Here is a 22,245-nt window from a genome sequence, read left to right on the forward strand (position 1 = left end):
CTGTGGTTGTGGGGATAATCAAGGGTCGGTCCCAGGCCCCTTTGCTATGGGAGAGGAGCAGTGGTTACGGGGCTCATGGAGGGTCAGGTCCAGGCCCCCTTGCTATGGGAGAGGAGCTGTGGTTATGGGGCTCACAGAGGGGTTGGTCCCAGGCCCCGTTGTTATGGGAGATGAGCTGCGGTTATGGGGATAATGGAGGGTCAGTTCCAGGACCCCTTGCTATGAGAGAGGAGCTGTGGTAATGGGGCTCACAGAGGGTCAGTCCCAGGCCCACTTGCTATGGGAGAGGAGCAGTGGTTATGGGGATAATGGAGGGTCAGGTCCAGGCCCCCTAGCTATGGGAGGGGAGCTGTGGTTATGGGGATAATGGAGGGTCGGTCCCAGGCCCTGTTGCTATGGGAGAAGAGCTGTAGCTGTGTTTGAGCTGCTTTGCTGGTAGGTTGTCTGAAAAGGAAACTCTATTCAAGCTCCGGGAGCGTCCCTTGGCTCTAGTCCATGTTAAGGCTCCGCGTACGCACACCCTGGTCCCAGCCCAGACCCCCAGCTGGCAATGACATTGAACTTCAGGCAAGATCCCAATGCAGGATGTATTTCACCCTTCACCTGCCCCGCAGACTTTGCCTGCAGTCTCTATAAAAGGTAAAGGCTGTGTGAGTCACTGCCCCCTCCCACTCCTGCTCTCTCTCTCTCCCTCTCACGTAGACACAGTTCAGCTCCGGCCGCCCAGCACAGCTCGCTGCTACTCTGGCAGCCAGAGGCAGGCTCTGTAGTGGAGAAGTGGGGCCGTCCCACTGAACTGGTACTTGTTGGAGGATGAGCTGCACCAGGCTGGGTCTCTCTCTCCTGCTGCTTGCTGCCCTGGGCTGGACTGAGGACGAACATGGCTCAGAGGACTCTTCTCACTCCAAAAAGAAAGGTGAGTAAATCCCAGACTCTGTCTCTGGTTCCCTTGGCCTCACACAGCCCGCTGGTGTCTGGCTACTCACTCTAGGGAGAGATGGGGCACAGGGTACTTGGCGCTGATTCTGCTCCCTACAGGGCTGGCTGGTGTCTCCCTGATGGTTCTCTAACACATCCCAGGAAGGCTGAATGAAGCATGTCCTGTCTGTGTCATGGGGCAATTGTCTGCTAGGCTGCTGGAGAGGGCATGTTGGCCGACGAAAGCTCTGCTGGAGGAATGCCCCTGCACAGACAGTGCTTCAGTTTCTGCCTCCAGCCCAAATCCTGGATCCGCTTCCTGTCTCTCAGCATCGGCTGGACCCAGCGCACACAGCCAGGGCACCTATCACAGCAGCAGCTAAGCCCCTGGGGACTCCCACCAAAAGTTCAGTCAGTGGGGATGGAATTTATCCCAGCTTCACCTTGACAAGAGGACATGACCCACAAATGGCACCACAGTGCAGAGAAGGTTGCCAGCTGTATTGACCCTGGAGAACCCAGCACACCTACAAACTGGAATCGCTTGGTCAGGTGTAACCACAGCAACATCTCCCAGCCAGGCACTCTGCCCAGTCTGCCAATTAAGCAAGCATTAGTGTACACAGCCATACAGACCTTCCACCCCCTTTGGCTCACCCCCCATGACTCCCCCCATGTATAGATCCTGTGCCCCCTTTCACTCACCCACTGTGTATAGCTCCTGTGCCCCCTTTTGCTCACCCACCGTGTATAGCTCCTGTGCCCCCTTTTGCTCACCCACCATGTATAGATTCTGTGCCCCCTTTCCCTCACCTTAGTCCCCTCCTTATGTGCACAGACTTATAGATCTTAAAGCCACAAGGGACCGTGATAGTCATACAGGCTGACATCCTGCATAGCATGTGGTCCCATTCTTCCCACCATGTACACACCCCTCACCTCTCCTGCTCACCTTGCCTACATTCTGCATACAGCTCCTGAGCCATCTCCTGCTGCCCCCTTTTCTCCTCGCTGGGCCCCAAGCCCCTTTCCACACGTGGATTCCTTTTTCCATCAGATCAAAGGGATTAATGTCAACTTGGCAGTTACAGTTCTAACACTCAGGGGAAAGCGATGGCATGTGACTGGTACAGTCAGCAACTCAGACGGGGTGGCCAGGCACAGCTGCCTGGACAGCGAGGCTGTCAAGATTGATGGCACAGTCACATGGGCAATAAGGTGCTGGGGGGAAGGGGAGGCATATGGGGATGGACCTGAAACAGTTGCATGGATATTCCAATGCTGAGCTGGTTTATGGAGCTTTTCATCTGTAGCATTGGTCTGTTGGCTGTGAGCTTGCTCAGACACACTGCTCTAATAGGATCAGAGCAGTGCTACCGCTAGGTGCCATTTCACACTCACGTCTAAGGCCCCTTAGTGCAGTGCTGGGCTACCACAGAACCTGCCTGAATCACCTGAGATATTGATGAGGCACCTGGGGAGCAGGAGAGAAAAGTGCAGTGATTTTTTTTTCCAAACAGCATCAGTCACACTCTGTTCTGATGGAAGAATAAATTCAACCACATCTCAGTGCAAGGCCCGGAGGGTGTGATAGAGCAGAAGGGCTGTGGTCATGTCTCAGTGCAGGAGGCTCTCAGTGACTGTCACACACATCAGTTCAGTAAGACTTGATTGTCATGACTGGCTAGACAAGTGCTGCAAAGTGCAAGAAAGAAACAGCCCCCTGCAGTCTCTGTCAGAGGTGGGGATATGATTCGCCCAGGTTAGGGCTTTATGTCTTTGGGGTTCGAGTCCCTGGGTCCATTTATTGTTCCTGCCCATCCCTGCCCCAGGACAGGTGGTTCCATAGTGTAGGTCTGTTTCTTTCCATCTCCAGGGTCCAGCAGTTCTTCACTCTGGTAAGATATTGCTTAGGATTCCTGATAGTTGCAGTCTAACTTCCATTTGTTCTGTTGCTGTGGGACATTGGACTAGAATGTTTCTCTTTCTCTCTATCCACTGGCTGGACAGTCACTGCTCTGTGAGTTTGGCCTATGCTTTGTGCCACCTGGTCCCCACCCCTGGTTCATGGACACTGAGTCTGTGTTTGGTGAGGGTTTGTCTATTTCTGCACATGTAGCTGCAGTGATGTCTGTACCAGTGTGATTGTTCTGTGTAGGGGACTGGCGCAGTTTTGGCTTTGTTCTCCCTCACTGCCCAGTGTGTGTTTGCATTCTAGGTGCTGGGCTTGTGTCTTGCATGTTTTCTGGCTCAGGGTAAGGGTCTTTGCTGTGCCGATCAGGTGCTGAGAGGGCTGCTGCTGAGCCCAGGGACTAGGGATGCAGAGGTGTCAGTACTGCAGGGGGCACGGTGTTGTAATATAGCTGGGGGGGGGGGTGCTGTCATGTTTCCTTGCTGGAAGTTCCCAGGGGTGTCGATACAGGAGTGAGGCTGCAGTTGTGTTGTCCATGTTCAGGGGGTTCCTGGGAGCTCAGAGAGTGCAGCAGCTCTAGAGGAGTCAGTGCCATTGAGAACACAGCAGTGAGTGCAGTTGGAGAGCCGAGAGACTGAGCAATGGGCACAGAGCAGTCAGTATCTATTACTCCCGGCATTGTCCTTGCCACTGTCTCACTCCAGTATCACCCCCCTTCCTCACCTCTTCATTACCCCCACCTCATCTCAGCCCCCCGCCGACCCTCCATTGCACCTCCCCCTTCTCCCAGCTGGTCCCTGTGCTGCCCTCCATCACCCTGTTAGACACGTTGTGCTGAGCTGGGAGAACCATGCCCACATGGACCCAGCTCTGTGGCTGGACTAGGCTTCAGCTCCAGGGTCTCTGCATCTTGCCTCTTGCCTCCTAGCACATGCTGGTGGTTGGAAGTGCTACTTGCATCAGGGCTGAGGTGACTCAGGGGAAGCTGTGGCATGTGGTTTAGTTTTATGGGGTTGCACTAGCACTCAAGGGATCTGCACAGGCAGCGTCCTGGGGAGTGATTACTCTCCTCAGGTTGCGTCATTTCCTCCTACTGTGCCAGGAGATGCACTGAAGCAATGTGGTTTGTGGACGTGATGGTGGGAAGAACCTGCCCATTGGTGCCAGAGGGGCAGGGCTGGGGCTCTGGGTACAATGTGTGCTCCAATGGCTAGCACAGGGGGGAGCTTCAAGCTGAGTGCTTGTAAATCTGCTGCTAAGATCTTGGGGGCAGAGTGTGTGTCGGGGCAGAGACTCGCTCCTACCTGGGACCTCTGGAACCAGAGGGTGTCAGCTGGGCTCCCCCATCTGAGCGCTTGCTCCATGGGGCAGGACAGGGCTGAGCTGGACTGGATTTTGTTGCAGCAAAGGAGAAAGCCCTGCCAGGTGCCCTTCCTGTCTCTGGGAGGGGAGTTGGCTCAGGGCTCTGTGTTACACAGTGCAGCAATCTTTGGGGAGGAAGGGGTGCCCTCCTCGAAAGGGTCCTGTCTGAAGTATGGCTTGAGAGAGTCAGCTCTGACCTGCCTCCCTGGAGCCTCTGCCAGCTGGTCTGAAATTTCAGTGCTGGAGTGCGAGAAATGCCCTGCAGAATGGATGGGCCCCAGGCAGCAGGGCTGAGAAGCTGCAGAGCAGGGCCCCTGGCTGTGGGGAGAGGAGATGGCTGTACCCACAGCTGAGCAGTGGTTACTGTAGCAGACTGTGCCGGCAGCATGAGCTCTGCCAGGGCTTTCCTCTGCTCCCTGCCCCCACCCCCCAGTGCGGGCTCCTCAACCAGGCTCACCCTGTGTCTGGCCAGAGGCTCCTGTGCATCTCCCCAGCCCTTGGGGCCCTCCCTGCCAACCCCTCACCTCTCAGGCATGCAGCCACCCAGCCTGTGCCTGGCACAAAGACCTTGGCCCTGATAAAATGGGCAGGGTTGTTATCAAGAATGATGGGGAGAAATAGCATCTCCCTGGGGGAAGGAGAAGGAGAGCGAGACTCCATCCAGGGCTTGACTCCTCCCACCCCCTGAGAGGCTCCCCACGACCTCTGTCCCTGTCTCCCTCTGTTACCCACTCTCCTTCTCATTCTGCACCTCCCCTCGTCCCTCCAGCCCCATGTCAGTCCCACTTAGGGTGACCAGATAGCAAGTGTAAAAAATTGGGACAGAGGGTGGGGGGTAACAGGTGCCTATATAAGAAAAAGCCCCCAAAATTGGGACTGTCTCTATAAAATTAGGACATCTGGTCATCCTAGTCCCACTGCAGCCATCCTAGTCCATTCCCCTCCCCATTCCTGTCTCTGTCCATTCCCAGCTCCATTCCTGGTCACCTTCCATCCCAGTCTTGCCTTGGTGCCCTCTCTCATTTCCCTGCTGGTACAATCTCCCTCATCATCACACCTGCAGGAGTAGGGGTCTCCGTGGCTGTCAGGGGATGGGAAAGGTATATTGGGGCTTGCCAGCCCTCTGTCACCTTCCTCCAGAGAGGCACAGAGGCCGCTGTAGGGAATTGGTTCAATTCCCAGGCACCAGGACCTGTGCCCTCCACCGCCCCGGAACACAAGGAATGTTCCCTGCAGCAGCACGAGCTGCCAGCTGCGGATCAGAGACTGTCACAAAAGTTTGCACTAGAGCAAGATTTCTAAACATGGCTGAGGTTATTGTGCAGTCGGAGCTCAGGCTGGGAAGGAGCGAGGCCTGCATGGGTGGTGCCCAGGGTGTGCACCGGAGAGCCCTGGAGAGCTGTACCCATGGGTTGTGCCTGTGTGGGAGGACAGGGGATCCTGGAGAAGCTGAATCTGAGCCATGTGAAGGCAGAGGGGCCAATAAGCAGTGGAGAAGTAGCACCAGACATGGGGCATATGCAGGGAGGGGCCAAGGAGCATCAGATGAACAGTGTCTATGGGGCATGTGCCAGGACAGAGAGGTGGAGGGCAGCATGCCCACAAGGAGGAGGAGGGTGAGAATCTGGGAGGTCAGAGCTCCTCATCTTCAAGGAGCGATTCTCCAGGAATGTGCCCTGGCATGAGGGCCAGGCACCCTCAGGGTGGGATTTGGGGATCCCTGGCATTGTCTGTCACCAATGGAGGAGATGCGGGGATCCCCCTCATTTACTGGATGAGAGGTCTATGGGTGGAGCTGAGGTCTGGGGGCGGTCTTGTGCTAGAGTAGCCCAGGTTCCAGTGCTGTGCCTGGGAGCAGGGGGCAAATGGAGTACAGAGGGACAGGGCTCTGTGAGGGTGGGAGGGCAACAGAGCAGGTACAAGCCAGTCACTGACCCCAGGACGCATGAACCACACCAGCCACCAAGGCCTGGTTTCCAGCACAACCAGGCTGGCTGTTTGCCAGGAGCTCCTGGGAACTGAGGGCTTCAGCTGTCCCATAGTCAGCAGCTTCTTTTCTGCACAGGACTGGTTCCAGCCCACAGCTTTTTCAGCACCTCCCTCTGACAGCAAACTGGCTCTGCTTTCACTGCCTTCCTTGCTGGAGCAGTGTGGACATGCAAAGCTGCCTGCTTTTAATGGCAGTTCCTGCCCTAACTTGACAGTAAGGAAGGAACAGATCTGGCACTTTCTCAGGCGCTGCCATGATGAGCATCCTCAAAATGCCTGATAGAGAAAGCGATTTCTGGTGGCACTTGGCTGTGTGCAGTGACGAGGAGAAAGTGGCTGAAATTAACACAGAGGAGCTTTAGGCTGAATCTCAGGCTGCCAGAGGAGGGTCTCCCTGAGCAGGGCCCTGTCATCTGCAGCATTTTTCGCTGGACTTGAGAGAAGCCTAGAGAATGTGCTGGTGGCTGATGCCTGCCTTGACTCTGGGGATGGGTTGGGACAGAGTGACAGGCAGTCTTGCTTCTCTGATTCTTTGAGCCCAGTGGCAGCTGAACATGCCTTGTGTGCAGCTTTCTCTGCTGAGTTCCCTGGCTGGGATTCTCACCAAAGAAAATCTTGGCCCTGACACCCTGTGAAGGGGTGACCTAACCGGTGGGGGACCAGATGAACGTTCACTCATGGCTTTTGACGTTATAACCAATGACTGAAGCCTCACTCCTCCTGAGGGATAGGTAATGGATAGTCAGTGATCATGTGACCCACCACTGAAATGCGTCCACCTCTGGTGTGGTGTGTGGCAGCTGTTCAACAGTGAATAGCAATGCTTCTCAACAATTTCTGACTGGAAGAAAACTGTACCTGATTGCAAGTATAGGGGGAATTTAGGTGGCAGGCTATAATTACCTGCACAGAATTTGGGCCAGGGCCCCAGTGTTATCATCCCTTGTGCAAAGTGCTGGGGGGTTGTTAAATTCCACAAGTGGTCAGGCTCTTGGTATTACAGCCTCTCCAGCAATGCCTCTTTGCCCCACACTGGGGCATTGGGTCAGTGTGGAGGCAGAGAGAGGCACCTCAGTCACCCATGCCATGATGGGCAGTACCTAGGTGTGCCGTTGAGGTGCCTCATGCAGGTGCTGATCAGGCCCAGTGCTACAGAAGCTTGTGAGAGCTGATGGGATCACAGCACACAGTGGCCTGGCAAGAGGCTGTGATGTTACTGGGAGACCCCCGTGCAGGGGCAGGCCGGTGGTTCTCACAGTCACGCTGCCTGGCAGGAGCTCACAGAGCGCTGGCGGCACGGCAAGCTGAGGCTGTGGGGAAGCGGGGACAGCAGGGGAGGGGCTGGGGGCAGCCTCCCCAGCTGTGAGCTCAAGGGCCGGGCAGGACAGCCCCACAGGCCGTAGTTTGCCCACCTTTGCCCTAGTTGGATCCCATTGTGAGGGGTGAGGACAAGGCCAGCTCCCAGCTACTCCCTTGTGCTGCTGCTGCTGGCATTGTCTGTGTCCTGGAGCTTGTCATGCTGCAGCACTGGGCTCCCCACCCAGTATCTGATACCAGCTGAGAAACAGGGATCCTGCTGCTGCTCCTCTACCCCCTGAGCGTGAGGAAGAGGGACAGTCTGGCCATAGGTAAATACAAGTGTCGGGGTCTCCTCCCTTGCACTCCCCTTTGTCATGCCTACCTCCAGTGTGGAGCCCTGTATACTCCCCTTTGGGGTGCAGCCTTTCTGTGAGGTGAGGCAGGAGATTGTGGAGCAAAGCTGAGTGAGTGTGTGTGGAATAGACTCTTCTGGGAACAATGGGAATGCAGCCTCCTGGCCTCTGCTTCCATCACATCCCTGAGTGACTGCAGGGCCCAGTGCTCATTGTCAAGGCAACCAGAGCAGGGAGACCTGATTCTTCTCTTTGTGTATGGGCCAGGCAGGGGCCTGGGGGGAAGGAGCATGATCATCTCAGCACTGAGCGAAGGAGGGGTTTGGAGAGAGGACGAGGGCCAGAGAAGGCAGCACTGGAAGAGTTCTCTAAACAAATCTGCTCAATGTGCAGCGGCAGTCAAAAAGATTAACAGACTGCGAGAAACAGTTAGGAAAGGGAGAGATAATAAGTCCCCAGTTCTGCAGAGTCATATCATACAGTCCCCAGTTCTGCAGAAAAGGACCTAGAGGTTACAGTGGACGAGAAGCTGGATATGAGTCAACAGTGTGCCCTTGTTGCCAAGAAGACTAACGGCATTTTGGGCTGTATAAGTAGGGGCATTGCCAGCAGATTGAGGGATGTGATCATTCCCCTCTATTCGACATCGATGAGGCCTCATCTGGAGTACTGTGTCCAGTTTTGGGCCCCACACTACAAGAAGGATGTGGAAAATTGGAAAGAGTCCAGTGGAGGGCAACAAAAATTATTAGGGGGCTGGGGCACATGACTTATGAGGAGGGGCTGAGGGAACTGGCAGGGCTGGCTCTACAGTTTTCGCCACCCCAAGCAGCGCACCGAATTTTACGCCCAGGGAGTAAAATCACCTGCCTAGCCTCCTCCCTATTCCGGTTTATATGCCCCAGGAGCACATGATCTGGAGTTTCTGCATCTCATTAGGAATGTAGGGAAAAGTGTAGCCTTCCTGCTAAGCTAAACATCTTCAGGCCTTACTCTTCGAGAGCACTGACCCAGAAGAGGTTGAGGGTGGAGAAGGAGCGGCTTTTGAGATAGCTGGGCACATGACAGAGTGTTTATACAATTTCTCAGTGCATGGGAAACACTGCCATTTCATCAGACTCAGATCACTTAAAAATGGCCCAAATTTCTGGAATGTTCCAGATGCATCAGGTTGGACTGAGTGAGCAGGAGAGCGACTCTCCGAAGGGGCCTTTCTCAGCATGTGTCTGAGAGAGGAGCTGGCCCTGATGCTACAGGGAGTCTGCCAGCTTGCACCTGAGTGCAGTGGCAGCTTTAGAGTTAGTGTGGCCCTGTGCACAGCTTCATTTTCGCACACACCCCTTCGGGACCCAGCCACGAAAAAGAACATTCTTTCTTATCTCCCTCAAGTTTTTCATTCGTTTTTTTCATAGAGTCATAGAATATCAGGGCTGGAAGAGACCTCAGGAGGTCATATAGTCCAACTCCCTGCTTAAAGCAGGCCCAACACCAACTAAATCATCCCAGCCAGGGCTTTGTCGAGCCGGGCCTTAAAAACTCTAAGGAAAGAGATTCCACCATCTCCCCAGGTAACCCATTCCAGTGCTTCACCACCCTCCCAGTGAAACAGTGTTTCCTAATATCCATCCTAAACCTCCCCCACTGCAACTTGAGACCATTACTCCTTGTTCTGTCATCTGTCACCACTAAGAACAGCCTAGCTCCAGCTTCTTTGGAACCCCCTTTCAGGTAATTGAAAGCTGCTATCAAATTCCACCTCACTCTTCCTATCTGCAGACTAAATACCCCCAGTTCGTTCCCTCAGCCTCTCCTCGTAAGTCATGTGCCCCAGCCCCCTAATCATTTTTGTTGCCCTCCGCTGGACTCTCTCCAGTTTGTCCACATCCCTTCTGTTGGAGGTCGGGTGGAACCAAAACTGGATGCTATACTCCAGGTGTGGCCTCACTAATGTCGAATAGAGGGGAATAATCAGTTCCCTCGATCTGCTGGCAATGTTCCTACTAATACAGCCCAATATGCCGCTGGCCTTCTTGGCAACAAGGGCACACTGCTGACTCATATCCAGCTTCTCATCCACTGTAATCCTCAGGTCCTTTTCTCATAGACTCATAGACTCCAGGACTGGAAGGGACCTCGAGAGGTCATCGAGTCCAGTCCCCTGCCCTCATGGCAGGACCAAATATTGTCTAGACCATCCCTAATAGACATTTATCTAACCTACTCTTAAATATCTCCAGAGATGGAGATTCCACAACTTCCCTAGGCAATCTATTCCAGTGTTTAACTACCCTGACAGTTAGGAACTTTTTCCTAATGTCCAACCTAAATCTCCCTTGCTGCAGTTTAAGCCCATTGCTTCTTGTTCTATCATTGGAGGCTAAGGTGAACAAGTTTACTCCCTCCTCCTGATGACACCCTTTTAGATACCTGAAAACTGCTGTCATGTCCCCTCTCAGTCTTCTCTTTTCCAAACTAAACAAACCCAATTCCTTCAGCCTTCCTTCATAGGTCATGTTCTCAAGACCTTTAATCATTCTTGTTACTCTTCTCTGGACCCTCTCCTATTTCTCCACATCTTTCTTGAAATGCGGTGCCCAGAACTGGACACAATACTCCAGCTGAGGCCTGACCAGCGCAGAGTAAAGCGGAAGAATGACTTCTCGTGTCTTGTTTACAGCACACCTGTTAATGCATCCCAGAATCACGTTTGCTTTTTTTGCAACAGTATCACACTGTTGACTCATATTAAGCTTGTGGTCCACTATGACCCCTAGATCTCTTTCTGCCATACTCCTTCCTAGACAGTCTCTTCCCATTCTGTATGTGTGAAACTGATTGTTCCTTCCTAAGTGGAGCACTTTGCATTTATCTTTATTGAACTTCATCCTGTTTACCTCAGACCATTTCTCCAATTTGTCCAGATCATTTTGAATTTTGACCCTGTCCTCCAAAGCAGTTGCAATCCCTCCCAGTTTGGTATCGTCCGCAAACTTAATAAGCGTACTTTTTATGCCAACATCTAAATCGTTGATGAAGATATTGAACAGAACCGGTCCCAAAACAGACCCCTGCGGAACCCCACTTGTTATACCTTTCCAGCAGGATTGGGAGCCATTAATAACTACTCTCTGAGTACGGTTATCCAGCCAGTTATGCACCCACCTTATAGTAGCCCCATCTAAATTGTACTTTCCTAGTTTATCTATAAGAATATCATGCGAGACCGTATCAAATGCCTTACTAAAGTCTAGGTATATCAGTTCTGCAGAACTGCTGCCTAGCCATCCGGTTCCAGGCCTGTAGCAGTGCATGGGCTTCTTTCATCCTAAGTGCAGGACTCGGCACTTGTTCTTGTTGAACCTCCTCAGATTTCTTTTGGCCCAATCCTCCAGTTTGTCTAGGTCACTCTGGACCCTATCCCTACCCTCCATCATCCTTCTCCTATATTATAAGTAATAGGAAGTAAATGAAAATAAAGTGATGTACTTTGATTTGGACAGGGGGTTGGGGTGCAGGAAGAGGTGCAGGGGTTGGGCTCTGGGAGGGAGTTTGGGTGCTGGTTGTAGGCTCTTGGCTGGGGTAGGGGGTTGGGGTGCAGGAGGAGTCAGGGGATGGTGTTTACCTTGAGTGACGTGGCTCCCAGAGCGACCAGCACACCTCTCTGGCAGCGGCCCCTAAGCGGGGGATCCAGGGGAGGGGCATCTCTGCATGCCACTGCCTGCAGGCGCTGACACCACAGCTCCCATTGGCCACAGTTCCTGGCCAATGGGAGCTGCAGAGTTGGTGGTTGGGGTGGAGGCAACGCGCAGAGGCACACACTCCGCAGGGACATGCCAGCCGCTTCCAGGAGCAGTGTCGAACTACCAGCCACAGAATGCAGGCAGCCTGCCTGCCTGAGCCCTGCTGTGCTGCCGACTGGGACTTGGGGGCTGGTTGTCAGATGAGATTTGTCCTGCATTTTGTGGGGTTTCCACTCATTGGGGGCCCCGTGCCACTTCACTGTTTGTTTCATGGTAACTCTGCCTCTGCCTGAGTGAGAGGAGGGGGAAGGGTGAGAAACTGGGAGGGAGCTGGGATCAAGTGTGGGGCAGTCCAGCTGGGTGGGGATTGGAGGGCTGCCTGGAACTGGTTTGTTTGCTGCCAGCTCGTGGCTTCCACTCATTCTCTCTCTGTCTCTCTTTTCTTTTCAAGGTCCTGGCCACGGTCACTGGAGCTATGCAGGTAAATACACTGTGGTTACTCGTACCCTTTCATATCACACAGCAGGCCCTGGGCCCATGCCAGCCAGGGTTAATTATTACAGGGCTGCCTTGCTCATGCCCATGCTCTGCCGTGCCCTGCCCCTGTTCAGCAGCAGGGTTGGAATCTGGTACCAACCCCAGAGGGGCTCACAAGCATTTCTGGGGCCTGACAGACCCAGGGAGAGGCGGGAGCTGCTCAGATTCAGATAAGAGAGAGTGACCTGTCAGGAGCTGTGGGCCTCACCCTGCACATCTGCTCTGTGTTCCCACAAGCTAAAAGGTTCATTCACTCACTGAGCTGGACTTCACCCACCCCTGGGGTCACTGGGAGAGGCAGGTTCCATGTTCACACAGACCTAGGGTTGCTCCCTCTGCTGGAACGTTGACCCCTGGCTTAGAAGCACCTCCTCTCTTATGGGATGTTGACTCACCAGTCCTGTGTCCCCCTGCCATATGCACTCTGCTTTGCGGCGAGGCTGGCGTGCAGCTCCCTACCTATAGGGAGGTGGCCCAGGGCACAAGCTAGGCTCCTGACCCTGTGCCTGCCTGGTGAACTGGCTGTTCTGCTGCCCGCAGGGACAGCCCATCTGGATAGAGAGTTCCTCACATCTCTGGCCTTTAACCAGGGCTAGGGCTGGAAATCTCAGCTGTGCCAACAGGACCTTTGCTTTGCTCCTTGGGCTTCCTGGCTCCCCTGACTCCACCATGCTGGGCTCCTCTGCTTCCTTCTATGCTGGGTTTCCTTGCTCCTCTCTTCACCCATCCCATGCAAGCCACAGTCCTCCCCACATTCACACAAAGGCCCTAGTCACCATTATCCTGAGCCTTGCGTCTCATTTGCCCTATAAATCAGAGTGAGGACACCTTACACTCACTTTGCACTGGTGTCAGTGACAACACAAGGTGCAGGGGACTGGTGAATTAGGACCCAAAATGTGAATTGGGCCCTATAGAAATGTCTCACTTAGACTTGACAGTGGTCAGATCTGCCCCTCCTGAGGCCCAGGGACAGGCTGGAGGTGGCGGGGAGGGTCCAGGACCTCTGATGTCAGGATTGTGCACTAGCCCAAAGAAGGCTAAATGCATCCCTGTGTCTCCACCCATTCAGTTAGCACGTTAGCGCTAAGGGGGGGGGCTTTGGGTGCGGCGCCGAGCCGTGTTGGCCAAAGGCCCATTAGCGCTAAGGGGGTGTTCAGTGTGGCACTGAGCTGTGTTGGCCAAAGGCCTGTTAGAGCTAAGGGGGTGTTCAGTGTGGCACTGAGCTGTGTTGGCCAAAGGCCTGTTAGAGCTAAGGGGGTGTTCAGTGTAGCACCGAGCTGTGTTGGCCAAAGGTCCGTTAGCGCTAAGGAGGGCATTGGGTGCGGCGCCGAGCTGTGTTGGCAAAAGGCCCATTAGCGCTAAGGGGATGTTCAGTGCAATGCCATGCCGTGTTGGCCAAAGGCCCATTAGCGCTAAGGGTGGTGTTCGGTGTGGCGCTGAGCCGTGTTGACTAAAGGCCCGTTAGTTCTAAGGGGGTGTTCTGAGCGGCATCAAGCTGCGTTGGCCAAAGGCCCATTAGCACTAAGGGGGGCATGTTCAGTGCAGCGCCGAGCCGTGTTGGCCAAAGGCCATTTGTGCTAAGGGGTTTTCAGTGCGGCGCTGAGCCATGTTGGCCAACACCCGGGTGCGTGAGCTCACAGTGGCTTTACTCATGCTTCACAGCACCAGGGTTGTACTGAGCTATTTGCAAACAGCGACAGCCTGCGACATGCTGCCTCATCCCAGCTCGAGTGCAGCATGATACTAAGTGGGAGTGTGGGCAGCTTGTGGGGATAAAGCGGGAGAGCTGCCAAAGGGGAATAGCTGCGAAGAGTGGGGTGGGGGAAACGTGGCGAGGAGTGGGGTGGGGCGAAGGGTTTAGAGTGAGCTCTAGGGGAGGAGAGTTTAAATTCATCTCCTGCAAGGCATGGTTTAGCATGCGCACACTGGGGAGTCTCCTTCAGAGCAACAGTTTAGGATTAGCACATGGGCAATAATAATTGAAGGTGAGCACTTGGAGCGAAGGGGGCTAGGGGAAGCACCCAGAGACAGAGCCCTCCCTAGGGTGTGGCAAATCGGGCAACTGCTCTGGGCCTCACGCTCTGGGGGGCCCTGTGCTTCGTGAGGAGGCAGGAGGGGAGGTGGGCACAGGGAGAAGCCACCCCCACCAACCTCCCCCTCCCCGCAGCGCCTCCTGGTTGCCAGCAGGCCCTGCCGATCAGCGTCTCCCCCTCCCTTCCAGTGTCAGGAAGCACTGTGGGGGAGAGGGCAGAAATGGGTGGGGAAGAGGTGGGGCGGGGTGGGAAGAGGTGGGATGGACAGAGCTGGGTGGTGGGAAAAGGCGGGTCAGAAGTGGGGCCTTGGGTGAAGGAGTGGAGTGGGGGATGGGCCTGGGTAGAGCCGGTGGGGGCACCACCGGGCAGGTAGAAACTCTGCCCTATGTCCTGGCCCCAACACTCCTATAGGGAAAGCCCTGCCCAGGGAGCACATCTATTAAATGAGCACCAGTGGGACCACTGGGGCAGGGGTTCAAGGGAGGGTGAGCTCCATGGGAGAACAGTCCAGGGTACGTGCCCAGAAAGGGAACAGTGAAGGCTGAGCACATGGGTGAAGCGGTCGATCAGGATAAGCACTGGGGGTGGAAATGTTCAGGGTAGACACTCATGGAGAACCAGAGTAAGTCTTCTCTGTGCTCACTTTAAACCAGTTCCTGGTTATTCATCCTAAACCAGGCCGCTGGTCTGCTTACTCTACTTCACTCCATGTAGGGGAGAAACATGTAAACGCTGTCCCATGAGGCCGTCCTATCGCTCTTCACTGTGCTCACGCTAAGTGCACCTCTCTGAGTGCTCTGCCTGAGCCAGTCGCCTCTCATGCCCCACTAAATATTTCCTCCCTGGATACTCACTCTCAAATTCTCCTAACACAATCCCCAGGCTCTTCCCTACATGCTCATCCTACCCTGTTCCCTGGGTGCTCCTGCTAAACAGCTCCCTAAGTGTCCACCCCAAACTTCTCTGCCCTTAATGCTTGTCCCTGGGTGTCCATTGTAAAGCCCTCTTCTCAGGTGCACCCCTAAATGATTCCCCAATGGTTTCACCCCACATTGTTCTTCTCTGGATGCTTACATCTGTTCATTGACTGTTTGCCCTACACTGCTCATCCCTTGGTCCCTGCCCTAAACCGTTCGGTGAGGGTTCACTCTAAATTGCTCCATCTCTGGGATTCACTCAAAAAACATTCGTCCAGCATTCACCCTAAAGTACTGCTCCCCACGTGCTCACGCTGAATCATTCCCTGGGTGTTTTCCCTTAATTGCTCCTCCTGGGGTGTTCACCCTAAACCAAGCCATTGGCATTCACCATAAACCTTCTTCCCAGGTGTGGGCCCTGAACAGTTCCCCAGGCACTCACTCTGAGCCACTCTGCCTAGCAATACGCACCATGAATTGTGCTCTGTGGGTGCTACCCTTCTTTACTCCTCCCCTAGCGCTCACCCAAAATGTCCCCCAGGTGCTCAGCCTAACCTGTTCCTCCTTAGGAGCTCCAGCTAAACCTTGAACTGGGGTAACTAGGAGCAACCTGTGACACCAGTATCTCTGCTTCCAGCTAGAGTCCTGCACAGGACTTTTAAACATCCTGCTGCTGCTAGCAGGGCAGCATGTCCTGCGGGACCTGTGGGATCCCAGTCCCTCTGTAGGGCTCTACACTAGTCCCATGCAGGGCTCTACCAATAAGAGAAAGAGCCCATTTACTGAGCCCCAGCAGGGAAACCCAGAAATCTTTATAGGCATTCAAAATCCAGGAATAAGGCATAGCAAAAGTAAGCCAGCCAAAAATAATATTGGCTCAAATCCAACATGCGCAGCCTAACAGGTCTTAAAGCAGACACGTGCCTAGGCAGGGCTATGCTGGCGATGGGTCCCCCAGAAGTTGTGACGCGCGCGCACACACACACACACACACACACGTGTCTTCGGGCACAACTCCTGTAGATGCACACGGAAATGGGTGTCTTTGGGCACAGCCCCTGTAGACACACACAGAGACATGGCTCTGTCTGTCTCGCTCTCATACACACAGAAGGGCTTCATGTGTACATGAACATGTTTGGCCATGGCCTCAGGTCCCTGTGTTGCCTGGCTGTGTGCATGTGGAAGAGATGGGGCTTGCTCTCTGGTGCCGCCTTTGAGTTTCTGGTGCTGCTCACTGTGCAGTGAAGTCCTGTTGCCTACAGAGCCACCAGCATGTTTCCATTCATGGCCATAGCTCTGCTGCTGCATGTTTCTCCCCCACATATGACTTGTGTTAGCAGTTTTGCCTCATGTCTCTGACCTGGCCAGCCAGGCTGCCTCTGAAAGGGCCATGAAGGGCAGGGCAGCCAAGCGCACGCTTAGTGACAGGGAGGGAGCAACACAGCTGCGCCAGGAGCACGTCTCTCTCTGCCAGGATCAGGCTGTAAATCGTCTTCTCACAGCTTGTCCAGCTGCTCCTTAAAATAGATGCTCCTGGCAGTGCACCATGTGCAGAGCCCTGTCCTGTGACAGCTGCACAGAGATTCCAGCAGCTTCTGAGCCCAGCACAGTCTGCTGGCAGAGCAGGCCCTGGCCATCAGCTTCTGTCTGGGCAGGAAGCAGCAGTGCAGCGCTGCGCCTGCAAAGGCTTCTGAGCAAATCTAGAGGGAGCTAGCACAGGGGAGCAGCACCCCAATGCACTATGCTCAGGGCAGGTACCACAAGGCGGGGCGAGAGGATGCTTGTACTGTCCGTTCCCCCTCCTCCACCATTCCAGGGTAAAATTCAGGGGTAAGTGGCCGTCAGCAAGATGGACTGAGTGTGAACAAATACACTGTGCTGCACTCAGGCCCTCTGAGTGGCCAGCACAATCCCGGTGGCATACGCACCAGTGTTTGCAGCTGAGGTCCCCACAGGCCCCTAGTTCGCTCAGACCTCTAACATCACCAGCCCGTGAGTGCTGCAGCCTCTGCTGGTGGGCCCGGAGTCTTCCTGCACCCTCTTCTTCCCCGGCAGGCCCCCCTCACCCCACAGGCTCTCCCATGTGTCTCTCTCTTCCCTGCACAGATAAGGACGAGTGGCAGTTGGAGTTCCCATTCTGCGGTGGGCAGAAGCAGTCTCCCATCAATATTGACACCAATTCCACAATCTTCAGCCGTGAGCTGCAGCCTATTGTGCTGGCAGGTTACAACCTGGACCCCAGTGAGCAGCTCAGCCTAATGAACAACGGCCACACAGGTCAGTGCCAGGGGCTGAGCTCTGTGTGCTGGGCTCACAGGGCGTGTCGCTCGCGTCACAGGATGCTCAGATGAGACGGGATATTTTGAGACATTTCTCATAGATTAGTCCCAGCCTCTTCCAGCAGGGGGCGCTGTGGGGAGTGGGGCAGGAGCACTCGCTGGAGGGCTCCCAGCTACTCCAGCCTTGGCCTCTGCCAGCAGGGGGTGCTCTAAGGAGTGGGGCCTGGCGCTGGCTGGGATAGGGGGGCTCCCAGCTACTCCAGTCCCAGCCTCTGCCAGCAAGGGGCGCTCTAAGGCGTGGGGCAGGGTGCTGGCTATTGGGGGAGCATAGGGTTGCCAGGTGTCCAGTTGACCGGAACGCCCAGTCGAAAAGGAACCTTGGTGGCTCCAGTCAGCACCACTGACTGGGCTGCTGGGCTAAGGCAGGCTAGTCCCTTCCTGTCCTGGCACCACGCTGGGCCCCTGGAGTGGCCAGCAGGTCCGGCTTCTAGGCGGGGTGGGTGGCATGGGGCTCCGTGTGCTGCCTCCGCCCCGAGCACTGGCTCCCCACCCCCATTGACTGGGAACCATGACCAATGGGAGCTGGGGGAGCAGTGCCTGGGGGCGAGAGCAGTGCGTGGAGCCTCCTGTCCCCCCCTCCGCCTAGGAGCTGGACCTGCTGGCCGCTTCTGGGGTGCAGCACAGTGCCAGGACAGGCAGGGAGACTGCTGACCCCCAGAAGCCATGGGAAGTAAGCCCTGAGTCCCAGCCATGAGCCCTAACCCCCCTGCCCTGGCCCTGAGCCCTCCCAAACCCAGAGCCCCCTCCTGCACCTCAAACCTCTCATCCCCAGCTCCACCCCAGAGCCCACACCTCAAGTGAGAGCCCCTCATGTCCCCCCACACCCCACCCTCTGCTCCAGCCCTGATCCCTCTCCTATACCCCAAACCTCTCATTCCTGAACCCACCCCAGAGCCTGCACCCCCAGCCACAGCCTGTCACCCCCTCCTGCACCCTAACTCCATGCCCCAGCCCAGAGCCCCCTCCTGAACCCCTAATTTCTGGTGCCACCCTGGAGCATGCACCCCCAGTTAGAGCCCTTACCCCTTCCTGCACCCCAACCCCCTGCCCCAGCCCAGCTGAGGGTGCGGGAGAGCGAGCCACTGAGGGAGGGGGACTGTAGTGAGTGGAGGGGCAGGGTCTTGGGGAAGTGGGGGGACATGGGGCAGGGCCTCAGGGCAAGGGCAGGGGCAGGGCTAGGGTGTTCAGTTTTGTGTAATTAGAACAGGAGTGGCCAACCTGAGCCTGAGAAGGAGCCAGAATTTACGAATGTACATTGCCAAAGAGCCACAGCAATACATCAGCTCCTCACACCCTGCTTCCAGATCCTCCCACCCTCCAGCAGCCCTACCAATCAGCGCCTCCCCCTCCCTCCCCGCATCTCCCGACCAGCTGTTTCGTGGCGTGCAGGAGGCTCTGGGGGTGGGGGAGGAGCGAGGGCACGGCAGGCTCAGGGGAGGGGGCAGGAAGGGGTGGAGTGGGGGCAGGGCCTGTGGCAGAGCCAGGGGTTGAGCACTGAGCACCTCCCTCCCCCCAGCACATTGGAAAGTTGGCGCCTGTAGCTCTGGCCCCGGAGTCAGTGTCTATACAAGGAGCCGCACAGTAACTTGTGAAGAGCCGCACGTGGCTCCGGAGCCCCAGGTTGGCCACCCCTGGATTAGAAAGATGGCAACCCTAGGGGAGCTTCCAGCCACTCCAGTCCCAGCCTCTCCCAGCAGGGGGCACTGTGGGGGGGGGCAGGAGCGCTGGCTGTGGGGGGAGCTCCCAGCCACTCCAGTCCCAGCCTCTCCCAGCAGGGGGCACCGTGGGGGGGGGCAGGAGCGCTGGCTGTGAGGGGAGCTCCCAGCCACTCCAGTCCCAGCCTCTCCCAGCAGGGGGCACTCTGGGGAGCAGGGGAGCGGAGTGCTGGCTGTGAGGGGAGCTCCCAGCCACTCCATCCTGGTCTCTCCCAGCACGGGGGATGCAGTGGGGAGGGGCAGGAGTGCTGGCTGTAGGGGGAGCGCCCGGTCACTCCATCCTGGTCTCTCCCAGCAGAGAGGATGCTGTGGGGAGCAGGAGCGCTGGCTGTGGGGGAAACTCCTGGTTCTACAGTTCCAGTCTCCCGCAGCAGCCCCACTGGGGTGCCAGGTCTGGGTAAGCTCTGGGCTCACTGTTCTGCCCCTCCCAGTGAAGGTTCCCTGGCTGTCCTAGAGTTTCATAGATTCCTGGATTCCAAGGCCAGAAGGGACAATCAGATCCCTAGTTTGACCTGCTCTGTGGCGCATGTCCTTGAATCCCACCACAGTCCCCTGCTCTGAGCCCCAGAACTTGTGTTTGGCTAAAGCAGCTTCCAGAAAGGCAGCCAGGCTTGAAGATGTCAAAGAGACAGGGAGTACAGCACTGTCTCTGGCAGTGTGTGCCAGGTCTTAATCATGTTAAAAAAATTCTTCCAAATTTGTGCCTAATTTCTAATTTGAATTCATGTGTGTTCAGCTCCTAGCCATCCGTTCTTGTTCTGCCTTTCTCTGCTAGAGTAAAGAGCCCTTAAAACCTGTTATTTTCTTCCCAGGAAGGTACTTAGGGCTAAGGTATTTAGGTAAATAAGGGTTTGTGTACATGGGAACATGCAGGAAAATTAATCTGAATTAGCCAAAGGTATGAACTTAAAGTGGATTAGTTAAACTGCCTTGAACTCCTTTGTGGATGCTCTTATTCAGAATTAGCATGGCCTTTTTTCAGTTTTGTTTCGTTCACTTTAATTCTGATTCAGAGTGTCCACACAGGTGTTTAACTAATCCACTTTAAACATTAGTTTCCTGAGTGTTCCTGTGCTCTAGACAAACCCTACACCATAATCGAGTCACCGCTCAATCTCCTTTTTGATTAAACAGACGGAGACATTTTTTGTAGCACTCAACTCATTTTTATAGATCTTTTCTTCACCCTCTCTAATTTTTAAATGTGGACCCCAGAACTGGACCCAAGTTCCAGGATCAGTTTCACCAATGCGTATACAGGGGTAAAGGCACCTCCCTGCTCCTTTGCTAATCCCCTCATTAGTCCCTTGTCCCACTGGGAGCTCCTGTTGAGTTGCTGGTGCACTGTAACCCCTAAATCCTTTTCAGAGTCGCTGCTTCCCGGGACATATCGCTTGGGTTCCTTGTTCTTAGATGGATCCAGCTTGGAGTGATCCAGATTGGTCTGTGTGGTTGCACCTTTCTCATCCTTATCATTTTGCCGATCTTTGTGCCATCAGCTGTGACTTACTGCCAGAGCGTTAGTGAAACTGTGGAATAGTGTCAGGCCTTGAACTGATCCCTGCAGAACCTCACTCTAGACTCCCCTGATCAGTGCGGATTCCCCATTGAAAGCTGTTTTTTGAGAGCTGTTGGGTTAGCCGGGGCATAATCCTTTTAATGTGCTCTAGTGCTACTGTATAGTGCTGTTTTTAAGTTACAGTGTCTCCATATGTTACATCTTTACCGTTGCCTCTATCAACCAAACTCCTAATTGCCTCAAAGAATGAAATCAGTTTGTTTGATAGGACCTGTTTTCCATTAAACCACATCAACTATTTTCCATAATACACGTCTCCGCCTGGTGCCAGCGCCATGGTTCAGAGCCCCCCTCTGACTTCTCTACCCCTTCATTCCCTCACCTCTGCAGTTGTCCTGCGGCTGCCTGGCTCTCTGACTATTGCCAGCGGCTACCCACAGGAGTACAGAGCTATGCAGCTGCACCTGCACTGGGGCTCCCCAGAAGGGCCTGGCTCAGAACACACCGTGGATGGACGCCGCTATGATGGGGAGGTAAAGATCCGTCATGGGCCTTCCCCTCTTGCCTGCTGCTCCCCAGGTGTGCCTCAGTTATTGGCTGTGATCAAATCAGTCCCACCTGCTCCAGCTGTCTGCACAGCATGAAGGGCTGGTGCCTTGAGGCGGATGTGGCATCCCCAGGTCACCAGCTGGCCTTTGTCCACTCTGCAGCTCCATTGGCGGGGAGGCTACCACCCCTTTGCCCTCAGTGGAGTGCTCCAGCCAGTCTCTGCTCTTGGCTCAGATCCTCTGAGAGCACAGTTCAAGTGCCCAGGAACCCAGAGGGAGGAATCATGCGCCTAGGGCTGAGCAACTGAAATAAAAGCAGAGTTTATGACACAGCCTGAAACATGGAAGCAGAGGGGAAATGAGGCAAAACTCCCCCATGGAGGGGACATTGTGCCAGCAGGGCGGGGGGGGAGGGGAGAGAATGGCCTGGAGCCAGGCACCCAGTGCACAGCGTGGGGACAGACCCACACACTCTGTGTACAGGATAAACAATCCATCCTGCTCTGCAGCCAGACTGCCCTGGTGCTAACCAGGTGCTGGGGCACAGGGAGCGTCCCCCCTCCCCCCCAAGTCCAGGGTCCATCACAGCCCCCTTTAAAATTGTCCTAGGATGTGCCTGGGGGGGCATAAGCTTCCCCAGGGGACCTAGGTCCTAAGGAGGGGGCAACACAGAGCTCTCCAGTGCAGGCTGCCCTGTGCTGGAGGATGATTCAGCTTTTCCCCAGCACTCTGGCCTGCTCTCTGGCATGTGAGGGCCTGGGAGTGGGGACAGCTCGCTGGGCCCTCGTCCTTGGCACCAGCCCAGAGCTGTGTGGTCAGAGAACTCCTGGGACTGTTGTCTTATACACAGAGGTGTTTGCTGCCTGGGTCTGGTTCCTAGCTGGTTCTACCCACCCTCTCCCTGTTGCTGTTCGCACGGAGTCGCCAGGGCCCAGTACATCAGGGAGGACAAAAGTTGGAGCTGGCTGCCGGATTGCTGCTGCCCCAGCTAGATGGGCACCAGGGAGACGACCTTCAGCCCTGACCCATGTGCAGAAACCAGGGGAAGGCTGGTGGCA

At 55.2% G+C, this 22,245-nt stretch overlaps 1 protein-coding gene across 4 annotated transcripts in view; it reads left to right on the forward strand.

Moving 5' to 3' along the window:
* The first annotated feature begins 563 nt into the window (after nucleotides 1–563).
* CA9 (carbonic anhydrase 9) overlaps nucleotides 564–22,245 on the forward strand; it is a 35,484-nt gene continuing 13,802 nt past the window's right edge. The window contains exons 1-4 of one of the 4 annotated variants that reach the window (XM_050943637.1): nucleotides 564–639; nucleotides 12,025–12,054; nucleotides 17,173–17,343; nucleotides 21,030–21,172. In XM_050943637.1, the coding sequence (XP_050799594.1) occupies nucleotides 579–639; nucleotides 12,025–12,054; nucleotides 17,173–17,343; nucleotides 21,030–21,172 (405 nt within the window). In that variant the 5' untranslated portion in view covers nucleotides 564–578. Of the gene's footprint in view, nucleotides 640–660; nucleotides 917–11,662; nucleotides 11,847–12,024; nucleotides 12,055–17,172; nucleotides 17,344–21,029; nucleotides 21,173–22,245 lie in introns of those variants that run through there. The other 3 variants (XM_050943636.1, XM_050943635.1, XM_050943638.1) reach the window with 3 other exon arrangements.

Source organism: Gopherus flavomarginatus, chromosome 3 (genome assembly GCF_025201925.1).
Source record: "Gopherus flavomarginatus isolate rGopFla2 chromosome 3, rGopFla2.mat.asm, whole genome shotgun sequence".
NCBI classification, from domain to species: Eukaryota; Metazoa; Chordata; order Testudines; family Testudinidae; genus Gopherus; species Gopherus flavomarginatus.